The sequence below is a fragment of the Stomoxys calcitrans genome, chromosome 4, assembly GCF_963082655.1.
Source record: "Stomoxys calcitrans chromosome 4, idStoCalc2.1, whole genome shotgun sequence".
Classification (NCBI taxonomy): domain Eukaryota; kingdom Metazoa; phylum Arthropoda; class Insecta; order Diptera; family Muscidae; genus Stomoxys; species Stomoxys calcitrans.
The window spans coordinates 830468-854518 of record NC_081555.1 but is presented as its reverse complement, the minus strand read 5'-3'; the positions used below and the strand labels follow the sequence as shown (position 1 = coordinate 854518).

The 24051-nt window shown below is 38.1% G+C and overlaps 1 protein-coding gene across 4 annotated transcripts in view; it reads right to left on the bottom strand.

Annotated features, from left to right (window-relative positions):
- Positions 1 to 1112: 1112 nt before the first annotated feature.
- The window catches only part of LOC106084202 (homeotic protein female sterile), a 34910-nt gene continuing 11971 nt past the window's right edge, over positions 1113 to 24051 (bottom strand). The window contains exons 3-12 of one of the 4 annotated variants that reach the window (XM_013247743.2): positions 22373 to 24043; positions 20668 to 21856; positions 20404 to 20562; positions 18975 to 19094; positions 13839 to 13967; positions 7634 to 7689; positions 3782 to 4133; positions 1625 to 3554; positions 1361 to 1532; positions 1113 to 1264 (exon numbers count right to left, since the gene is read on the bottom strand). In XM_013247743.2, the coding sequence (XP_013103197.2) occupies positions 1199 to 1264; positions 1361 to 1532; positions 1625 to 3554; positions 3782 to 4133; positions 7634 to 7689; positions 13839 to 13967; positions 18975 to 19094; positions 20404 to 20562; positions 20668 to 21856; positions 22373 to 23482 (5283 nt within the window). In that variant the 5' untranslated portion in view covers positions 23483 to 24043 and the 3' untranslated portion in view covers positions 1113 to 1198. Of the gene's footprint in view, positions 1265 to 1360; positions 1533 to 1624; positions 3555 to 3781; positions 4134 to 7633; positions 7690 to 13838; positions 13968 to 18974; positions 19095 to 20391; positions 20563 to 20667; positions 21857 to 22360; positions 24044 to 24051 lie in introns of all 4 variants that reach the window. The other 3 variants (XM_013247742.2, XM_013247741.2, XM_013247740.2) reach the window with 3 other exon arrangements.

The following is a 24051-nucleotide window of genomic DNA, read 5'->3' as shown; positions in this document are numbered from 1 at the left end:
TGAGTAGATTGTATGTATAAGGGGCATTTCAAAAAACAAAAAAAAAAAAACTTGTCTATGGTAAGTGGTGTGTGGGTGTGGGTTTGTATACTTATGTGTTAAGTATGTATGCAATAATATATCAATATTTATAAATATTGAATTGGACTTATTCACCTTTTGCATATACGCATATATAGTAGTAATAGTTATAATCATAATCATAGTAATAATAATAATAATGAATAAATCAGTAATTACATGTTTATTTACTTCTCTTTGTGTGTGTGTGTGTGTCGTTATCATTACATACTCTATTTATTTTATTACTATTTTTGTTTTATTTGTTTTGTTTTTTTGCTTTTTTTTTATTACACGAAGTAGTTTACTACTAACTACTACTAGTACAATATTTATAGTGTTTTTACTTTATTGTTATTGTTGTTGTTGATTATAATTTAATTACATCTAAAGTGTGTTTGTTTACGCTTAGAAAAAAGAATAATAATAATAATAATAATAATAATAATGGTAATATATATATATATATAATATGTATAATATAAAGGAAATTATGCCATTTATATGTAACCTTTGATTCAAATATTGTTCATCATCTATTATTTGCGTAATATAATTAAATAACGATTGTTAAAAAAAATAAAAATATGTAAATATTTATATATGTATGTATATTAGTTGTAATGTATAAAAATCAGAAATTGCTCCATGTGACTGCTTCTTACATATCGATCTCTCCATTGTAAAGTTAAAACAAAAAATCTTACTATTTTTTAATTTTTTTCGTTGACCTCCTATCCCATTTGTGTCGTCTGTCTGTCTGTCTTTCGTCTTCTGTCAGTTAAACAAAAAGTTGTCTTACTAAATTTAATAGTGATTGTTTTTCACTGCAGCTTTGTTAAGCGCATTTCTTAACATTACAATTGTTTGTGGGTTTATATAAATAATTTATTTTTTTTTGTGTTTTTTTTTCGTTTTTGTTGTTTTTTTTTCTCGCTTAAATCTCTACATATACATAGACATATGCAGTTCGACTTAAAACGTTTTCTGCTGCAACTTGGTAGTTGTTTCCTTTTAGCAGTAGTATTTTACTATATTCCTAGGCATACAAGTCAATTAGAAAATCCAATATTTATTATGACAACAAAGAGGAGATATATTTTAACAGTTTCCCACGTGGAAGTTATTTAGCCATATATTAAAGCGTCTCTTCGAACGCTGCCATTAAATCACTTTGCATATTCATGTCGATTTGTCCAGCTCTCTGAAAAACGGCAGTAGTAAGTAACAAAAATGGTGATGTGTGATATGGGGTAGAAAGGTGGGGTAATGTATATTTTTTTTCCCAGTGGAAACTTACCGCTTCTCGTCTTCGGCGCTCTTGTTCCATCCGTCTCAACTCGGCACGTTTGGCGGCAGCCCGATCTTGTGGCGATTGTTGGGCCGTGCCAGCTGGGGAGCCACAACCTTGTGGGGAAGCTTTGATGTCATCAACAACGCGGGATAATGACTGAACATCGTGCACACTTTTCCTATAGGAGCAGGGGAATGTTATGAAAAATGATGAAATTGTTGGTTAGCTGTTGGAGAGAGATGTGCGCGGAAATGGCTGCTAACAACTCACCTGCCACTTTCCGTAACATCCATTATTGATGAAGCTAAATGAGCTGCACTCACACTACCACCATGGGCGTGGGGTGGCTGTACTCCTCCAGAGGCAACAACTGATTGGTGATGCGATCCGGTGAGAGTTGTAGCCAAACTATTGCCAACAGCGCTTCCATTGCCGTTGCCACTATTGCTGGAGTTAGAACTTGAACCTACCAGATGGGACGGAGGTTTGGGATGTTGCTTTCGTTGCTGCTCCTTTTCGGCGGCTTCTTTCTGACGTTTCTGTTCTTTCTCCTTTTCAGCGGCCTCCAGTTGCTTTTGGCGGTCGGCCTTTTCTTTGGCTTTGTTGCGGAATTGTTGGAATGAGTCCATGGCAGGTTTGGCTTTGTTCGAAGTGGGGGTGTTTTGGGGCGATCCCGCAAGTATTGACCACGAACTGGGATTTTTAACATTTGGTTCGTGAGTTTTGAATGCTTGGGCGAAAATAGCTTGATTACCAGCTGCCCCGGCTGCCGTTGTTGAGGGTATTTTTAATTCCGATGGCGATTGTAGAGGTGGTGCTACCACCCCGCCAACCATTGCCTGCTGCGATGCATGTGAATGTTGGCCTTTTTTATCTGGTGGACTAGGCATCATAGATTCGATGGGTTTGGGAGTTATAAGCAATTTGCTTGAGTGTTGTTGTGCCTGATCACCATTGCTGCTGGTCGAATTAGTGTCCTTTTTACCGCTCACTCCTTGTATCGCCGATCCAACGGTAGGACCCCCTAGAGACAAGTTGCTAGGCATTCCAGCTGCTCCGCCACTCATCATCATGGCCAGCAAATGATTATCGTTTCTTCCGGGCAATTGGTCGAATAGGGAGGGTGCCCCGGCGCCGCCGCCATGCGATAGACCCAAGCCCAAGCCAAGAGTATCCAGGGCGTTGGGCGCCGCAACATCGGACATATTGTAACCGTTATTGTGATGCTGTACGGCTTGTTGGAATTGTTGTTGCATCATATTCAGCCCCTCCATTAGACCAAATTGCATCAGAGGAAAATGATTGCCATTCATACCAGGAACATTTTCCGCAGCTGCCGCAGCAGCGCCTTTCGACAACAATTCGTTCATAAATTCTACATGATGTTGATTGCTGCCTCCTCCATGACCTTGGTTGGATTGCGCCTGTTGTTGGCCGCTTCCAAAGACTTGTTGCTGTTGCTGCGGTGTAGATTGCTGTTGCATTAAATGAGCCGCATTAATACCCGCAGCCGCCATAAGAAAGTTATCAGCAGCACTTTTGCTGGTTGGCGGTGGTGCCAATAGTGATGGTTGCTCCAATGAAGCAAGCGACTGTTCAACGGGGTCATCGAATTGAGGAATTTGTTTAAGGCCTGTTGCCAATGACGCCGCAGAGTTTATCTGCGACGAAGTAGCTGCAGCGCCACCAACACTTGCTGGTGTATCAGCCACATCTGTAGGTAGTTTGTGTAGATTACTAGCAATGCGTATTCCTCCGCCGCTGCCGCCACTGCTACCCGTACTGCTGCTTGTGTTTGTAATAGCGCTAGCGCCACCAGCGGTACTGGCCACGGTAACTGCAGCAGCACCACCACTTAGAACAGTCGTTAGAGCGGTTGCAGCTGTCGCAGTGTTCACACCTACAGCAGAAGTCGGTGGCATTGTCAAGTCACTTGGTCCATTAGTGCTGCCACCATTAGCCCCACCAACAACACTTCCGGCACTTCCAACACCAGAACTTACACTACTGAATAGACCGAGCGTAGATATTGCTCCTGTTGTTGGAACGACGGATGGAGTTGCTGCTGATGTAGGCGTGACTGAAGGTGTTTTAAGAGGATTGATATTGTTATTATTTATTGCCGCTGCTGCAGCCAAGGTATTGCCGTTGTTAGCTGCTGCTACTGCTGCAATTCCCGATGTTGATGTTGTCACCCCCACTATACGCAATGCGATAAGTGATCACACAGACAAATCACAATTTCACAGGGACGTAGTAGTCGGTATTTTAATGCAAATGTGTGGAGTGGGAGGAAATTTCAAATGAAAACGGAACAAGACAGACAAAGAAATTATTAGCCACTTATTCAAAAGAACAAGAAAACAACCGCGAACACAGAACATGACATTGATGTGTTGTTACCGTGTTCTCGCTTCAATGACTTACTCATTCCAGTTATATGCTGCTGCTGCGTTGTAACTGCTGGCGGGTTTGCAGAAGCCACCATTGAACCACCGCCGCCGCCGCCTAGTGTCCCTCCTGCTGTCCCGCCCAATGGTGCAGTGACATTCGTCTGTTGGCCACTTCCGCTCGATAATGAAGTTTGTGTGCCTAAGTTCGATGGCGTGGCTACAGCAGCACATACAGTTGTTGCTGCCGATGGTACTGTTAGAGATTGTGCCGTTGTTGCTGCCGTTCCCGTTGATGCCGCAGCTGACGTTGCTGTTACTCCACCCGCCGCCACAGCAACACCACTGCCACTCGCACTGGTTGGCGTTGTTGATATAGTATTATTTACCTACAAAACGTGTTATGCAACAACACCGACAATTAGAGAATTAGATGATTAGGTCTCGACACATATGACACATACATTCATATTGGGCAGTTCGCTAATACGCGAGTACATCATCACAAAGTGACAGTTGGAGCGCATGGATTGTATCGTCTTGCCCGTTCAAAGAGCAAGGTGTAAACCGAAGTTTAAAACTAAAACTATGCTAATCAAAAGTTTTAAATGCTCGCTTTGGTAGTAACTAAAGTAGTGAGAAACTCGAGAACGGACGGAAATTACTTGGCGTAAGTGCCAATGTAAATAATCGCCATCATTTGGATTCTGTCAAAATTATGCCAACAAATCTAAAGCAGACAATCCATATTTAAAAGGAACATCAAAAGGAAAGCCAAACAAACTTTCATTGGACCTAGTGTGTTAGGTTTCGCTTACTCGAAGTCAATCATTTTTCAATCGGGGTGGCAAATGCGTACGCGAACGAGCTGCTGCAATACGAATGTTTATTCATAATATTGAATGCATGCAAATGAGAAGGAATACAATTTCAAAAGACTACACAAACACATTTGTATATGATGACGTATGTATGTATGACCATATGTACGCTTATGCTACGCACAAGACTACATATGTATATACGCAATTTGTAGGTCCGTATATATGTCCGTTGATATGGCGGAAGATAATGATTGCAACATTAGTGTTAGTGAAATGTCCGCCTATCCCAGAGATTCCCACTGGAGTCGGGTCTGCGTAGTTCCTGACAACGCACGATTGTTTCTGACCAAGGACTGGGCCACTCCCTAATCGCCTAATATTTATTATACATATATTTGTGCTCATACATCGTGACATCGCGAAAAAGACGAACGAAAAAAATACGTTTTTTTTTACTTAATTTCTTTTACTGCACATCCTTGTTGGTGTGAGTTCTAATACCTATGTAAGAAAGTATTAAAAAAGGTTCATCCCTAGGCGAAAGGAAGATTATGTGGGATTAATTAAAAAAAAAAAAACAAACACCAAGTATTGCTCAAGTTACTCGGCTTTTGATCTTTTGAAGAAAAGTAAGCAATACGATCCAGTATTTTGAAAATCGTGAGATCCATTCTTGACACCTACAGACATCCGGGCACAAATGTTAAATGCATTAACTGTTCGTCGATGCTCTTTAGAAATTGCTAAGCAATATTTAGACAGGGGTTCGAAGTTCTGGAATTTCATTCCTTAGAGCGAAGAATCATATGGCTCGAGTACGGATTGCAACTCAACTTCCATTTTTCCACTGAGTTTGCATACATTTGTACAATTTACTTATTGGTTGAAAATTGAAAATTTTTCTCAGTTCCATTCAATATCTATGTTTTAAACATTCAGCTACAAAGTAAATTTTAAAAACATACTATGCAATTCATAGAGGTTATGGAAATTTCTGCAACAAAGTTGCAAGTTGCATGATAGCAACTCAACTGAAGTTACTGGTAGAGTACTTTATCGCATCAAGTAAAATTTCATTAGACTCCCCCTTTTGTTGAGAAATGTCGCTGTTGTCTGCATCTCCCGCTTTTTACGGATATTTTTCTTACGTTAAAGCTAATTGATGTATTTATTCATCCGAATATAGCGCTATTTTTTAACATTTCGGGAAGTGATGTATTGAGTTGATAACCCACTGGGCTTACTGTGTTCTGGATTCGATTCTCACCATGGGCTTTGATCTGTCGCTGCGACTATATTATATGTGTAACTGTGGTATCAACATGGAGAACAAATTAAATCGAATAGATGAATTTTCAGCATTCGATAGATGGTGAGTAAGTAAAATTGTATTCATGCCTAGCGATGGGTTTCTACCGGTGAAATACCCAACTTTTTTGGGTATTTATTTGGGCATTTATAATTTTGTCGATATCTTGGACATAAAAATATTTTCCAACCAATTTTTGACGATTTCGCATTCTTTGTATTTAAACCTGATCTTCTGATACAGTGTAATGAGCCTATAAAAAGAGCATATTTCATTCGATTTTGGTGAAATTTGAAACAGTGAGTTTTCTTCTAAACCTTTTAGATGAATATCAAAACTCACTGTTTCAATTTCCATCAAAATCTGATGAAAAATGCTACTTTTATGAGATCAATACTCCATATGGGGAGATCGGTTTATATGGTAGCTATATCCAAATATGGTCTGAACTTGACGATATTCAACAAAGAGGGGTACCAGAACTCGCTGTGCCAAAATTCATTGAAATCGGAAGAAAAAATGCTCTTTTTATAGGCTCATTACACTGTATCGGGATGCAAAAAAGGGTACCAGAACTCGCTGTCCCAAATTTCATTGAAATCGGATGAAAAATGCTACTTTTATGAGATCAATACTCTGTATGGGGAGATCGGTCTATATGGCAGCTATATCCAAAAACGGTCCGATTTGGACCACATTTGACACGAATGGGTTGGGGTCCGTCAGAACACACTGTACCTAATTTCATCCAATTCGGGTGAAAAATGACCAATTTATTGCCTCAATACCATATATCGGGAGATCGGGCGGCCGGTCTAAGGGCAACTATTTCCAAATATAGTACGATTTGAACCACGCTATACAGAAATGGGTAGGAGTCTGCCAGAACTCACTTTGCCAAATTTCATCGAAATCGGATGAAAAATGACAAATTTATTGTATCAAGACTTTAAGTCTGGAGATCGGTCAATATAGCGGCTATATATAACTAAAATTCGATTTTATGAGATGAAAAGATCAGGTTTATGTACAAAGAATATGAAATCATCAAAAATTGTTTGGAACATATTTTTATACCCAAGATATCTGCAAAATTATAAATACCCAGCTTTTGGGTATAAATGGGTAAATACTTTGGTATTTAAATACCTTTTGGGGCGGTATATACCCCTAGGGGGATACACATTGATTGGATGGAAGTTTCATTACACAAGAAGAAGATACAATCAAACTGGTGATTAAATTTTTTTTTGTCGGCGTTTGTTATTCCTTCCTTATTCGGGCGAAATTTGTGAGGTACTTTGCCATATAGAAACTGCGCTACGCAGTTCAAATTCGGCTATGAAAAGGAGATCTTTTTTCATTGAGCTCAAACTCGAACCGGAAAGCACTCATTGGTATACGTAATATGAAATAAGTATTCCCGCTGTTCCTTATTGGAATGTTCATGGGCAAATTTACGTTTGCAGTTGCAATTTGGCTAACCATTTTTGTTAATTAGGATAGTAATTTTTGTTTTAAAGTCGTGTAGCTAATCTCAATTTTTTTTGCCCTAATTAAATACGTTTATGTTATTTATATCTACTAATTGAACTTCTCGTCGGCGGCACAGCGGTGACCACGAAAATGGTGTGAAAACAAAACGTGGTGGTTGTTATGTTGATATTCAAAACAATTATGGAGCACAATTATTTGTTAGAAAACTCATCTAAAAGTAGGGTTATGGATTTTTTTAATTAAAAAAATAAATACTTACGTTACTGCTATTTGAATCGCGGGATTTCTTCTTTTTTGGTGGACCTTCAGTTTCGCCTGGAAATTGTTTAACGAAAGGTATAGAGGGATGGTAATAATATGTTCTACAAGTATGATAATAACTTAAATTAAATACCTGAGGTTTCTTTTACAATCAACTAAAATACGCTATCGAAAATCTAGAAGCAATTGTTTGTAGGTGGGAGCAGCACATCACAGACTCATCGACGACCCATGATGGACACACGGTCGCTTGACAAAATATTAGGTCTGACTATAGTTACCTATCGCCCTCGATACCCGCAAGTGTTTGTAACAAAATGAACCGCGCCATTGTTTTTTTTTATTGAAAACACGTTTATTTCTCGTATCTTTTTGTGGGTTTCTTTAATTACTATTATTAATTAAACTTAGATTTATAATTTATTTATTATTTTAGATTTATGGATTTATTAGATTTCAGTTTCGCCATAATATATGTATATGTACGAGTGGTTTTATTTTATTTCGATTGTTCCTTGTCCATTCCCTCTTCATATATATGTGTGTGTGTATGTGTGTGTGTGGTGTGGAGAGAAGGGGAATAAAACGTGGATGTTTAATGAATCGTTAATGTTTCTCGGTAATTAGAGATTGTTTGTAATGCTAATCGAATGAATAGGCTTTATATATGTAAATGTCATACTTGTTTTACAAAAATGAAAAAAAAAAATAATAAACAGATTTTAATTACAAAAATAATATTTATGCATGTATTTCTGTTTGAAAATATTTTGTTTATTTTTTCTTATAATTTAATGCTAAACAACAATGAAGTGTTAGAAAATAAACTAACATTAAAAGTATATAAAAAAATCTAAAGTAAATATATATTGTTAAACGCTTCAGTTTATTTTTTCTGTTTTTTTTTTTTTTTTTTGTTTGCTTCTTCTACTTTGTTTTACTTTTCTTAACGATTTTGTGTGTTTTTGTTCCTTTCCATAACACTTAAACTACAACTTAAATGTTATAAGTGAATGCGTTTGCAAACTTAAGTTTCTTTTTTCATTGTTCTCACTTATATTTCTTATAGGGTTTGGAAAATGGTGACATACTTCATAAGGTAGTTTTATGGATAAAAAGAAAAAAGGTTTCAGGAAATATTCATACATTTTGATAAGACAAAGTGAGAAACGCAACGTGTGTTGCACTCATCACAATGTCAAATGCGCTCTTCAAGTAACTCGAGTTGCTGGGGAAAGTTTCGTTGGCTGCTTCTTTTAATTAAAAAAAAAAAACAACAAAAAAAAACGGACGATGAGTACACAGCAATTGTTAGTTAATTCATTTCTAAACCCGGGAGTTCCTATTCGATATGAAAATTTTTACAATTATTTCTGTGTGTGTGTGTTTGTCTTAAAATAAATGCGCACCAGGAATATTATCAATTTAATGGCCAAATCGATCGATTTTCCCCAGCTGGAGGCTGGAATTGTATGATGTGAAACTACAGCAGATTCTTATCAAAATGTATTTTGCATAAATTACAATTAGTTCCTACAAAGTATAGCCACATTCGAGAAGAGTTTTTTGATTCTATTCATGTTTTGGTGTATGATGTGTTTTATTGTGGGTATTCATTTTTGTTTCTCTTTTCGTTTGCTTTTCTCTTTCGTTTTTGTAAAAATTTCCTAGTTTATGACAAGACTTTGAACAATTAAGTCGTTATTGAGAATTGGTGACATTTTTTTTTTTGTTTTTAGGTATAAATTGGTCAAATAAATAAATGAACATGAAGAGAAAAGTCGTTATTGCATAGATTAATTCGAGCAAAGTAAGCTTAAGACTTTACAACACAAAATTACCTTTTAAACTTGTTCTAATCGTATGGTTTTTTTTATCGACTAATTCCCTTTTTTGCTATTTTTGTTAGTCTATGTGTTCGTAATCAAGGGCTTGAAACTTGAACTTGAAGCTGCAAAATGAAAATAATCATAATAAAATACAAAACGATAGTACACTTATGTAAGTTTACAACAAACGAAATATGATGTGGTGGTGGTAACTTTTGTGGGATAATCATCTAAAGATATTGTATTTTAAGTTTACTCTCACATGGTTTCCATTCAATTTACAATTTCAAAATTGTACGGTTTTTTTTTTTTGGTTTTTGTTTTTGTTTTGTTCCAGAGTATATCGTTTAACAAAAAAATGTTTATAGCAGTGATTTTGTTTGTTATTCTTCTTCTTCTTCTTTATTAAAAGGAATGAAAAACGTGCAAACAATGTGTAAAGGGGAAAGCCGACAGCCGAAAAAATAAATCCAACGCCTTGTGTTCGTTCGGGGAGGGGGAAAGCGAAGAAATGACTTAAACAACACTCGAGTTTCTCTTTGCTTTTGTAATTCCTTGTGCCCCGTTTACATGACCTACACATCTCTATTCCAATTACCTTTATTGACATTTTTTTTTTGTTTTGTGACTTTTAACTTGAAAATGTGTACTGACAACAGTAGGAGTCGTCTCTCTTGTCAAGGATATTTCCATGGATTGGCAAATAAAAATAACTCAAATAATTGAAATAATTCATGATAATTTCCAATTAAAAACAAAGATCACATTGCGTGGACTACCAGCTAGCAGTGCAGGCGCCAACAGACAGTATTCTCTCTAAAGTCTTTACACGTACACTGTGCAGAAAGTTGTCAACAATGTATGACTATGCTGACACGACGCTCGAGAGAATTGGCGAAATTTCTTGCAATTTTGGCTAATGTCACAATGCGACAGGTGAGTTTGATAAAAATTTCGTCTGTGGGCCTCAATGAAGTGAACTTCAATAAAGAGGAGAACTTGCCATGTAGAACGTCTCTCCAAAGAGGTGTCGCACTGCGGCACGCCGTTCGGACTCGGCTATCATTGAGCTTAAACTTGAATCGGACTGCACTCATAGATAGGTGAGAAGTTCGCCCCTGTTCCTTAGTGGAATGTTCATGGGCAAAACTTGGAAATAAAATATTTGCAAATGTGGCAGATATTGGATAGTAATAGCGGCGTAATAACGCAACAATGATGGGAACAAATCTCAAAATAGATACGTCTGCACATTTTGGATGGTTGGCTAAAAGCTTAGAAGAAATGAAAAAGCCGTCAAAACTGATGATAAATTCATGAAGTTGGAGACTCGTTTAAGCATTTTTTGGTAAAATGATCTCTTGGTAATTGTCGAAAAAAAAATATTCATTTAAGAAACAAAACTGAAACAAATGAATTACATAATACATTATGTATAAATACTTTTAGTGGCACATTTTCAGTTTTCTTTAAGATCATTGATTTATGCATATCCCAAAACAGCATAGATTTTTTGTTGTTGTTTTTCTTATGAATTGAGAGAGAAGCATTCGTTGTCATCAAAAGGTTGGCCAAACAACTTAAAGAGATACTAAAACCGTACAAAATTTATTTACTACTTAAGAGTGGATAGACCTTTCTTTTTGCCTTCATAGGATAACTTTACACACTTTTTACACATTGTCTGCAAGTGTACTACCAAACTTCTTTTTTTTTAAATAAAAACAAACGATTGACCATTGCAAAAAATTTCTTTTTTACAATTTTGAAATTTGTAAATTCACATTTTTTTTTTGGTAACAAAAAATAAAACGCGGGTCTCAACCTGGATTCACTTTAACAACATGTGTTTGTTTTGCGATGGAGAGAGTATTTTTCGAGTTTCTGGATGGAGTTTGCGAGCAACGTTTCATTTGTGTTTTCTTCTCTCAAGAGTTCCATTGTATTTGTGATTATGCGGCTTTATGAAGGAAACGGTGGTGGTAACAAAGCTCAATCAACATATTTTCGAAGAGCAAAATGTCGAGTCAGAAAAAAAAGAGTTAAAGCGCGACTTCTTAACTATTATCCCACATACATTATTATCGTTAGGTTAGGGTTACGTTCGTTAACAAGTAAGTTATTGTGTAATGCCATCAAATTTCAAATCACATCAGATCAGTAAACAAAATTAAGTAATGGTGCGAAAGTATCCTTAGGGGGAAAAAACAAAACAGAAGACACACTCATGAAAATGTATGTCATATTAAATGCAAATAATTGGATGTGAAATTGTAGGACCCTCGGCAGGTAAATTTTTCACCAAAGAGATAGATATACACATATGGTAGTATATATATGAAAGTACAACGAGCAAAGTAATCTTCTGGCCAATAAAGTCGATTTGTTTTGAGCGCTAGGCAGTTGCCTTTGACCCGCCGCTGCAGCGCCGCCAACAGCGGTTGTTTTTGGAAATTTTGTAAGTGTACGTTTAGACTCTGCATCTCTTTCCTTTGTTTGAGTTTGTCTACCACCCATTTGACTTCTTGAGATGAGACCTCCAAATAAAACTTTGAAAGTGACATCTTTGTTTTCTCACTAAAAATTTTGCATAGCTTTTGTATTTAATTTAATAGTAATTTTAAGAAAGCGATTAAGTTCTTTTTGTCGTTGATGTTAATATAATAAACGTGTTGACTCAATTTGCTGCTCTATGTTGTTGTTTTCTCTATTTTAGATTGGAATGATTGGCTGCCCCCAATACACAATTGCTTCACGATTTTCTTAGAATTCATATTAAAATTAATTTAAAAAAATACATATAAGATAATAAAATGGTGGTTGCTACTTTCAAGAAAAAATCATAAAACTTATATATTTTGTATAAAAACGATTTAATGATTCAAGCATTAGCACAGTTAATTTTAATAATTGGTATAAATGTGAATAGAACAGAGACTGAAGAACTACCACAGAGGAGAAGGAGATACTGGAAGATTCATACCGAAGACTTAGCTATAGAGAGGCAGTATTGCAGTACGAAATCATTGCTTTACTGAAACGGACTGAATATTTTAAAGGCGGCCAGCCTGAGAAGCTGGGAAATGAAAAAATGTAACAAAAATCGGTGGATGGCTAAAGACTTTTTATATGTATAATTTGGATAGGATATAGGCATTGTTTGACAAATAACCACATCCTTGCATTCAAATACGAGTTCGCGCTGCCATCAAAGCTACTAAAAATATGCCGCATGGAATTAGCCTTTTGCCTTAATTGCCCGGCATCGGAAAAATTAATTTTGCAGATCATGATCAGATAAATAGAACAAAACAAAATAATATTGCACTTAAAAACCAGAACTTTGTTCCAGAGTTTTTAAAACAAAACAAACAACCCAATTGATATTCTTTGCATTAACCAGCATATTTTTAGTATTTTCTTTGGCAGGCAGTCGGCCAAAAAGCCTTTACCCATCTGTCTGTAAGGTCGTTAGGGGCCGCCTCCTCAGGCTGGAAAACAAAAACTACTGGGTGGTAGGGGCTGGGGCAAATGGTAAAAATGAAAATAGGAAAGGGCAAACAAAAATCGTTCGAGGAATACACAAAAACAATTATGCCTTCGATACTACGAATACCTAAACTACTAATTTGATGAACAAGTAAACTAAATAATGCCTAAACAAAACAGAAAAGCTAGGGATGGATTGGTTTAAAGTGCATATCGAGCTTACAAACAATAATACGGAAGTTCTTCGCCGGATATCTGCATAATCATCTTTTAAAACTCTACTCTACAACTCATTATGAGTTTATGATGGGAAAATTATTCATTAAAAATTAAATGGATGGATAAAGGGGTTCATCATTTTGAATTCTTCCGATAAATAGAAAAACTAACTTTAAAATTATACTCAAGGCTTGATTGTTTCAATTCTTCAAGGGAGAGTTTAATGTATACAAACATATATACAAAGCGTATATACCTCAACTTATATATATATATATATTTATAAATATTTCATCATTAAAAATATCTTCAATTACAACTTATAATCTTGTGTATAATGCTTGCAACCATAGAAAGGACGTTATTGTTAAATTAAAAAAAAAAAAAAAAACAAAAAAAAAACAAAATGTTTAGCAAATTACAGGAAAACTAAACGAAAATAATAGTGGTCAATAGTAATCGTAATATAATTTTTAATATATATTATGCATTGATTTTTTTTTCTTTTTTTGTTTGTTTCTTTTTTTGTCTCTAGTCATAGTGTTGGTAGGGGATAAGGTAAATAGGTTTAAGATAGGGAAGTTTTCTCTTTTTTAGTTTGGTAATATTAAAAATAGAAAGTATTTATAAAAGAAAATTAATTAAAACAAATAAACGCGTCCTAACCTGCTTCACTGTCACTTGAATCGCTAGAACTACTGTCGCTTGAACTGGACGAGGATGAGTCGCTCGAACTTGAGCTTGATGAAGGGCGATTTGCGGGTTGAACAGCTTCAACTTTATTCGATGATTCGTCTGAAAAAAAAAGAAGATACGAGAAAACGCATGTTACAAAAACAGGTATTGATAGAAATAGCATAAATCTATTCGAAATACACAAGAGGTCGATTGGATAACAAATACGAAACACCATCTTATTTAGTTACCAACAAGTAAAAGCGTGCCAAGTTTGGCCGAGCCGAATCTTATATACCCCCGCCGTGGATCGCATTTGGCGAGTTCTCTTTTTAGGATGCAAAAAGGAATTGCTATGCTATTGGGGCTATATCAAGTTATGGCCCGATTCGGACCATAATTGAATAAAGTGTTGGAGACCTTAGTAAAAGTCAATGTGTAAAATTTCAGCCAACTTTAATAAGAATTGCGCCCTTAAGGGGCTCAAGAAGTAAAATCGGGAGATCGATTTATATATATTATATGTGATGGGAGAAGCCATTGTGCAAAATTTCAGCCAAATCGGATCGGAATTGCGCCCTTTACTGGCTCAAGAAGTCAAGATCGGTTTATATGGCTCCTATATCAGGTTATGTCAGTCCATAAAACCATATTTAGCATAGTTGTTGGAAGTCTTGACGCGTTCAGCCAATTCGGATAGGAATTGCGCCCTCTAGAGGCTCGAGAAGTCAAGACCCCAGATCGGTTTCTATGACAGCTATATAAGGTTATAGATCGAGAATATTTCGAAGTTACAAACAGAATGATGAAATTAGTATTCCCCCATCCTATGGTGGAGGGTATAAAAAACGACAGACGGACAGATTTCTGAGTCGAACTACAAATATGATCACAGCCACAGTAGTGGTGCAGGGTACAGTTTGTGGTTTTGTAATAAATTCCATATAAATGTATATTTAATTTACCAATTTCATGCTAGGACCTAAAATACTCAACTAGATTCCTTAGAAATCAGTACATTCAACTTTGGACGTCGTGGCGGAACGGGTTATCAAAAGAAAAAAAATGGAGGGTATGTGTTCCAAAAAAATACTTATTGTTTTTGGAACACTGTGGTTGACCCCACCATAGCACAGAGCTTAGCATGTCCGCCTATGACGCTGAACGTCTGGGTTCGAATCCTGGCGGGACTATCAGAAAAAATGATTCAGCGGTGGTTTTTCCCTTCTTATGCTGGCTGACAACATTTGTGAGGTACTATGCCATGTAAAACTTCTCTTCAAAGGGATGATATTACTTCTTGTTGCTCTCTTTCCAAAACAAGCTTTTCCACGATTTTAGAGGTTCAGTCTATTGAGTAAGTGTCAAACTTTAGATATCCTTTGTCCCCAGAGCTAACAAAGTGGCTGTCACTGTTTGTAACATGTCTGGCAAAAAATATGTAGAGCACTTCGCTGATATGGAATTTGTAAACAGGATATTAAAAAAAATGAGAAAACAATTGCCAATGGTCGATTTTGTTTCTAAATTTTTGTCACCATGGGGCGAAGCGTCAGTTGCAATTAAGATTCTACTAAAGACGCCTTTTAGTCAGTCGATCATTACTTATTTATTTCATAGGTCTGCTTGCCCCTCCTAGAATACCTAGAGTATGAACAGAGAAATCCCATAGTAAGTTTTGCCTTCTTTTGGCGTGAGCTGGGCATTGACACAGTGACCGTTCTTTATTTAAGTGTAAGCCAGATGTTATCTAGTTGTTGTTGTTGTTGTAGCAGTGTGTTGTACACTGAGACGGCATTCCTTGCCGATGAAGGACGTAATCGGATCAATCCGGTACGAACAACCAGCTGCCATGGGATTGATGTTATTTAATGAAAGCCAGATGCACTACAATAGTGCAAAGTGTCACTGAGAGATTCAACGAAATGTTCTGTTATACGAATTTTCTATCAAATTTTGTGGTTCGAAGTTACACTCTAACTTCTGCGTTGTTATAAGTGTAACTGACAGTTACGCCTTGAAGTCCAGATCGCAGCTCTTACCATTTATACCCGATTTTGCTGAAATTTGGAACAGTGTGTTGCACTAGCCCCTTAACTATACTTATATACCGAAAATAGCCCAAATCGCCTTCCATTAAGACTGCGCCAAATTCGCACCAAATGCAGTACAGATCGGCCCATATTTTGATATAACTATGGATATAGGAGATACCATGTCATAGGATGTCATGGGATCGAATACAACTCACTGTTTCAAATTTCAACGAACTCGGGCAATAAATGCGCCTGATTTGGGCTTAAGACACTGTACCGGAAGATCAGTCTATATGGCAGCTATATCTAAATATAATCCGACCGAAACCAAATTAGGCAAGGACATCGAGGATTTTAATACCACTCAATGTTTTAAATTTCAGCGAAATAATAACTACGCCTTTTATGGGCTCAAGACCCTAAATCGGTAGATTGGTCTATATGGTAGCTAAATATATCTAAATTTCTAAAGGCTGTGGCATAATCTATTTCTGTAGCATGAACTATTACTGTGAGGGCGTAGCAGACCCATGAATATCATTAAATCATTTTACTAGGATCAAGAATATAAAGCTGCCGTCAAAAAATAGCAGCGCAGAATAATAAAACGTTTTAACAAAAACAGCTTTGTAAGAGTGACACCCCCACTCGAGAACTATCGAGAACTATATTATTAATTTCTACGATCGTCTCACATATTTTCTGATTCGGAACCACCCCAATCGCAGAATGTTCCTTTATTTTCACATTGGCCTATTAATGTAAGATTTTATATATTGTTATTGTAGCAGTGTGTTGTGTTCTATCTTTCGTCTGCTTGATTCTATTGAGTGTCTAGATCCAGCAACTCTGCGACAAAGAGGGGTTGCGTCCAGAGGCATCTGGGCCTGACTGGACAGTTAAACAGGTGATGTGTGTCGTGTGGTCCCTGGTAACAATCGGGACATACATCTTGCACGTTGGTATCATCCTTGCTCTGTAGGAATTGATGCGGCTGCATCAGAACTACTGCCAGAACTACTCTGGTTTGCGGGGCGAAGTCAATTTTTTGAGGTGCCATAAGGAGGCGGTCGTTCTTCAACGACCACATTAACCTGATAGCTATTTACCACATCTGCTACCGTGTCTGCATGAATGTTGTCTAGACGCGCTTGATACGCTGCTTCATCTAGAGGTTCTTTCTTGTAGCGCTGGACCTCACGCTCACGATCATATAGATCTACCTTAAGGCTTCTGGGCGGAGCAGCCAAATCATCCGCAAGATGATGATTTGGATGCTCTCTGCGATAACAGCACAAAAGACATTGCCTATACACCACGTAGTTATGTCTTCGCACTAGTAGGATCTTTATCTCCTGATGGAGGTGGTCCGCATGAGAACTGAGGAGACAGCGCCTCGCATTTAGAAGTGCGGCATTCTGACAGAACTGATTACTATTCCACTGAGTGTCACAGAGCTGGCGAGACCACACTGGCGCTGCATAACCACAAACGTCCAATTGCTTTATATGTGGTCAACCAGGTCTCCTTGGCAGCAGAACAAGTGCTGCCGGCAAGGGAGTTGAGGGTCTTGTTTCTACTTTTGACTTTATCGCAAATTGCTGTGGCATTTAAGAATTTGTAGGAGTTGTCAAATGTGACACCAAGTATTTTGGGACACTTGATGGTCGGAATTGTCACTCTGTCGACCATCACTTTCAGCTCCCTACATACACCTCATGTGTGTATGTACTGAACAAGGTTACTGAAGATTTGGTGGGAGATACCTCAAATTTCCTGCAGTGAAAAAAGAGGGCAAGTTCCTTGAGGTAGATGTTTAACCTATCTCAGGTGTCATCAATGGGTGGGGGCGTGATGCCATGATCGTACAATCGTCCGTATATGAGACGATCTCTATGCCGGCCAGAGTGGGTGGAGGATGGGTAGAGGTTAAATAGTGCCAGAGATATCACTCCGCCTTGGGGATCTAACAGTTTCATTCTACGGTGTTTCGACCACAACAACAACATTACAACGTAACGAAGCACACAGGGCCAACTAGTTGCGAATTTGCCATTTAGGAACAACGGGTATTTGAACCTTGGCCTTCAGCGTAAAAGACGGAGATGCAAAACTCTGAGCTACGGTGGGACCAGCTAGTTATCAATATATTTAAATTTATGAAAATGTCATGACTTGAAAAAACAAAAACTAATAAAAAGGAAGAACGTACATACATACAGATGGCTTAAAAATAAAAAGAGCCTAACTCGTTTTTAGTTTCTTTACAGTAGAAGGGAAAAACATAATAAAATCCGAAAATTTTTATATCCAAAAAAAAAAAACAAATAAACTGGCTCAAGGTAATGGAAAGAAAACAAAACAGATGTCGTTAGTGTTTTTTTTTAATTATGTGAAGCATTTCTTAGCTTTTTATTACATTAACGTGCTCACATATCAATCTCTTTAAAATTTGGGCTATGCCATATTGCACGCTGCAATGTGCAGCAAGTGCAGTTTTGTGCTCGATCGGCGTCGTATCAATGGATTTTTGATCGGATGAGTGTTACGAAATACTTGTTTTTTATTTGTTTTTGTAGTACCAACATATACCCTCCCTCTGAATTTGTAAACGATCGACTTGTCGACTTGTTCCCTTTTTTAACTTAGTCTTCGTCCTATTGAAAAACTTTTTAACCGTATTTTGCTTTCGTTACGAAATTTGTACCTTCTCTTTGTTTTACAACTCAGAATTGTTAAGGCGTTCTGAAAACGCTGAAACTTAAGTTAGCGGCTTATAAATTTGCTCTTCCTTTCCAGCCGTTTCTTTTGCATTATCCTTCTTGACTTACTTAAGCCCTGAAGTGTCCTTTTTGCAAAAAACAAAAACTAATACAATTCAACAACATTTAACTTTGTATTTAAAAAAAATGTTTTATCTAATATTTTACGGAAGTTTTCTTTCTTCTGTAAAGAGAAGCAAAAAATCGAGTTGGGCGCTTTTTCTATAAAGTCATCGCTATACGCTATCAAAATAACGGGAAAATAGCAATAGGAATAAAGTGACGCAATTGTTTTGGTTTTTTTTTTGTGTGTGTTTTCATCATCTTACCTTTTTTGGCTGGTTTCTTGTTGGTACCTATTTGATCCGTAACATCTTGCAAACGTTTCTCCAATTCCTGTTTCTTTTCGGCCATTTGCTCATCCTTAGATTTGCCAGAGGGTTTTTTATCTATGCAAAAGAAATAGAATGCAATCGAACACTTGAGTAGGCGCATATGACTTGAGCAGCGGGTAAAACGAAGAGCAATTATAATTGTTGTGTGTAAAATAGTCAAAGGAGAAAATACTTGTTAATCGAATAACATAAAATAAATTAAGAATTTACGTTCACAAACAAAATCCAATTGAAACAACGAAAAATTTAAATCATGCAATGAAAGATTTTTTTTTTTGTTTTTTTTTTTTGTTTTTTTTCAACCAAAAACCAACACCAAATTTTGAATCTTCCAAACAAAGGAGGCTGGATGTCCTTTCGGAGAAAGGCACCTTTCGACTCTACAAAAATACCGATAATGAAGATATAGAAAGTAGATATATGTATGTAGGTATATATATATATATATATATAGGTAAAACTAAATTTGAAATAAAGACGTACAGTTTAAAGAATAGAGAATACATATTTGGTATTTAGTTCATCCAATTAACACGTTCACTACTATGGTTTCAAAGTATTTTCACCTGTGCTTATGACACTGACTGATCGATCGAGTGAGAGTGAATCTGTAATTATTTTCGACACACAATCGGGGTAAATTGCCTCGATGAGGCAATCGGGGGTGTGCAATCGTTACGCAACGCATTGATTGGAGCAGTTTATTACAACAACAACAAAACATAGCATTGCAACAACAACCTTGCGTTCTGGTGTATGTGGTTGGTGTTTTATAACTATAATAACTATATGATTCTTATTCTACATAAATTCAAAATCAATCAACGTCTTTAAGACAGCCTAACTGGAGATGGCTTTTACTTGTATGGTGCAGGGAAGATGATAGCTTCAAATCAAACAGTATTTGGCAAACAAAAACATGGGCGGGCTGTGGTGGGTTTGTGTGAAAGCAGTTAGCTTTACAATTTGTCAATTAAGGTGGTGCTACTCTTGCTCGCTCGCTCGCTCGCTCTCTTTACATAGAAAAATCCAAAATTCTTATGAATGAATAACAAAATGATAATTTAACAACGACGATGAAGATGGGTGTTTAAAATGATGATTATTGCAACGAAAAAGGAGAAAAATAATCAAAAAAAAAAAAAAAAAATCTGGTTAAAAATTAAAATGTCGCTGGACTAATTATTTGGAGTAAGTGGAGAACGGAAAACGAAATTTTGTCAGAGATGCATATATCGTTTAACAACAATTTAGATTAATTCGCTTCAACTTCTTAGAAGTTGGTTACGATGTTCTTGCTGTCGCAGTTGTTGTAAATCTTGAGTAGTGCGTGTCATTGGGATAAACTTACAGTAAGGCTTACGGGTTTTTTTGCGTAGACAAGACGCGACATAGCTCTCGAGTTCTCGCAGCGTTGAAGGTTTTAGAGTCTCAAAGTCAATTTCTATCTCATCCGGATTCGAGTCGCGCAGCGATGGTTCGCGGTTCTGTATGATGTGCACAACGCGTCCTAGTTTATCACCTGTTGTGGGAAAATTAAGAACAACAAATTGTATATTATTCACTCTATAATACAGATCCGGGTAGGGAATGGTTGTGATGATAGAAGATAGTTGAAGTAACTTACCCGGCAGTTTATTGATGTCCAACGACAGTTGCCTCTTTTCGTCATATGACATTGGTTTGGCGGTATCTTCTTCCTCAGAATCGAATACCAGAGCCTGAGTGCTGGGTTTCTTTTTGTTGGGTCCTCTGGTTCCCGTTCCAGAACCAGCACCTCCACTAGCAGCAGATGCGGCACTTCCTTTGGTACGTTTCGTAGCTCCTCCAGTCGCACCACCTGCATTTGCAGAGCCAGCGCCGCTTGCATTTGTAGCTTTCGGGCCACGTTGTCCTTTACTTTTAGCACCTTTACCAGTCGTCGCCGCAGCTTGTCCCGCTAAACTTGGAGTCATGTTAGCGCCCTTGCCCCCACTAGCAATTTGACCCATTGTTATGCCAGAGGCGATATCGTGACCATGTATGGCGCCTGTAACACCTGTGGCGGCGCCGGCACCGCCAGGTGCTATTGCTCCAGCACCTGTAGCCGGCACCATTCCACCGGCACCTATAGCTCCACTAGCTGCGGCCTTCTTCTTCTCTTTCATTTTCTTTTTGGCCTTCTTTTTATTCGAGGCTTCTTCCATTAGCTTTCGCATTTCCTCTTGCAAATCCAGTAGTTTTGTCTCCAACATTTTGAGCTTGGCATTGCGCTCCTCATCAGAATTTGATTCATTCTCACTGTCCGATGATTCGTCGGACGATGAATCGGATGCATCATGCTTGCCGTAGCCGTGATGAGCAGCCGCTGCTGCCACGGCTGCCGCATGAGCATTTGCCACAGGTTCATCGGGTATGTTGGCGTAACGCATTTCGAAGACATCTTGAAGTTTGCGACCCATTGCAACAACATCATGATCTGGGGGATTGTATTTGTAACAGTTTGTGAATATTAATCGCACGTCAGCGGCAAATTCGGGTGCACTTTTGTACTCGCGATTGTCCATTTTGCCTTTGACAGTTCCCAAATCCATTGGTTTCTTTATGATGTCGTGATAATCATGCAGCCCTAGTAACTCTGCGTCGACTGGCTTGTAAAAAGGCCATGCATAACCTGAATGTTTCTTCGAAAAGAGTTCTTTAAGGATCTCGTTGCAGGACTTCAAGGCATCTGAAAGTTTTTCCTTTGACTTCGCTGAACCCGGAACACCCACGGCGCCCCCAGCTACACCAGCAGCCCCACCAACACCTATAGGTGACATAGGATAACCAGCGTCCTAGAAATCAGTACAAAATGGAAAAAAGTTAGCTCTATTTTACAAATTTCAATATAAAGACTAAGAACAATGACATGAGGCTTCTGTAGTATATGAAAGGGGAGGATGCATGCACAAATCAAATTTTGAAAATCGGATTTTCAGGCGTTACAGCGTGTTTGGTGAAAGCATGATGTTGGAAAATGTGACGTTTTGAATGAAGCATATTAAGGGAACATATACAACAAGCATATGCACATTACTTTATGATCAAATATTGTGAAATAGGCGTCAACTGATGAATGAGGTTAAAAACGAAATGTTCCCTTCAAGATGCATTTTCATTGGTTCATTAAATGGTTATGTGGCCAACATTTTTTGACCACAAAACGTACAAGACTTTGGCGGCACAATACATATTCTGGGTGGTGGGGTTATGTTTGATGCGAAATGTAGTTTAATATGCACATTAATACATACATACATACTTGTGTACGTACATCATGCTCTAACACGTTGGCCTACCTTTTTGCCTACCTGCCGATTGGACTCACGCCTCGTTGCTATTTTTGCACTTTTGGAGTCGATTTGTGCATAGGGTGATTCAAATGCATTTGCGGTTGGTGTTGTAGTGTCAGCCTTTCTTTTCACTCCTTTCTTCATTTTGGCTGGTTGTTGTGGGGGTATGACAGCTTCAACGCCTGCTGTACTATTAACATGATACGCAGGTACGGCCGCGGCAGTATTGGTTAACGCTGATGGATTCGCTCCAACAGCGGCTATACCACCATCAATGGAATTAACAGCGAGAGAACCTGCCACAGCACCTGTCGCTGCTCCAACTGCTGAGCCCACCAAGGATACATGGGCAGCTACGCCACTGGCTGGAAGTATGTTTGCTCCGGACAATAAGGTACTTGGAGCACCTGCTGCTAAAGCTGTAGTAGTTGTGTTCGTACTACCCGGTACTGTTTGTGGTGGCACAGTCGCTATAGGAGGTATACCCGGCGTAGATCCTGGAGTTCCGCCCGATGATGATACCGTACCACCCATGGCAGATAACGGCCGAGTGCTGGCCGCGCTTGGCGTTCTAGTTGCTGCACTAGCGGGCGTCACAGGAGCTCCGAGTAGTGATGCATTTGCAGCGGTTGGTTTTGCCGACGGTGGACGAGGCTTCTTTTTCCCACCGCCTCTGGGCGTTACCGGTTCCAATTCTATTTCTTCCTTTGCCATGCCTTCTAGTTTTTGCAGAAATACCTTTTCTAATGCCTGCGCCATTACAACAACATCTTCGCCTGGCTTATTGTACACATAACAATTAGAGAACATTGTGTTGAAATCCTGTATAGCTTCCTTGGCCGACCAGTAGTAATTGTTCTCTAGCCGCTTCTTTACCGTTCCCAAATCCATTGGTTGCTTTATGATCTTATGATAATCGGGCAGGTTGAGTTTTTTGGCGTCGACGGGTTGTTGAAACGGCCACGAGAAATGATGCTTCCAAATGGCCTTCATCACCGTCTTTATGAGATACTGTAGTTGATTTGTGTTACGTCCAGGCCGATCTGGTGGCGGCACCGTTGGTGGCTGCACAACGCCATTGACTGGTTCCACATACGGTTCATTGCGGGGCGGTGGTTCTTGTGACATTTTGCTTAAATTTTAATCTGAGTTTTCCTCCTCCTTGCGCTTTATCAAGACAATTCTTCCGCTGTATTTTACTTCGATTTGTATTTTATATACAAAATGTATTACAAATTTGTGCTTCTGGTCAGTAGCTTATGGAGCTTTTTAGCGATTTCACTTCGGCTTGTTTGCCAAAAGAATAGTTGCCGAGTGTATACCGCGTTCGACCTTTCTTCGGCTCCGTCAAAATTGGTCAAATTACTTTCACCTTATACCTCACTCCTCTTTCGTTCAACTCCGCACGCCAATTTCTTCCCCTAATATTCCAATCGTTGGTATAGACGAGTGCTTTTCGAAATTTTACTAATATAATTGCCGTTGGTTGTGTTAAGTTATGTTGGGAATTTTTAAACGGTTTCGTGTTTTCAAATCCTTTGCTGCTGTCCAAAATTCTTTTGATAGAGCAATTTGTATATTATGCAGTACATATCCGTACTTAATACGTTTGTTGCCATATACTGCTGCTGCTGCTGTACGTGCTTTGATTCTCCTGTCTTTGGTGGCTGCATTTTACGGCTAAATTAACTAAATAA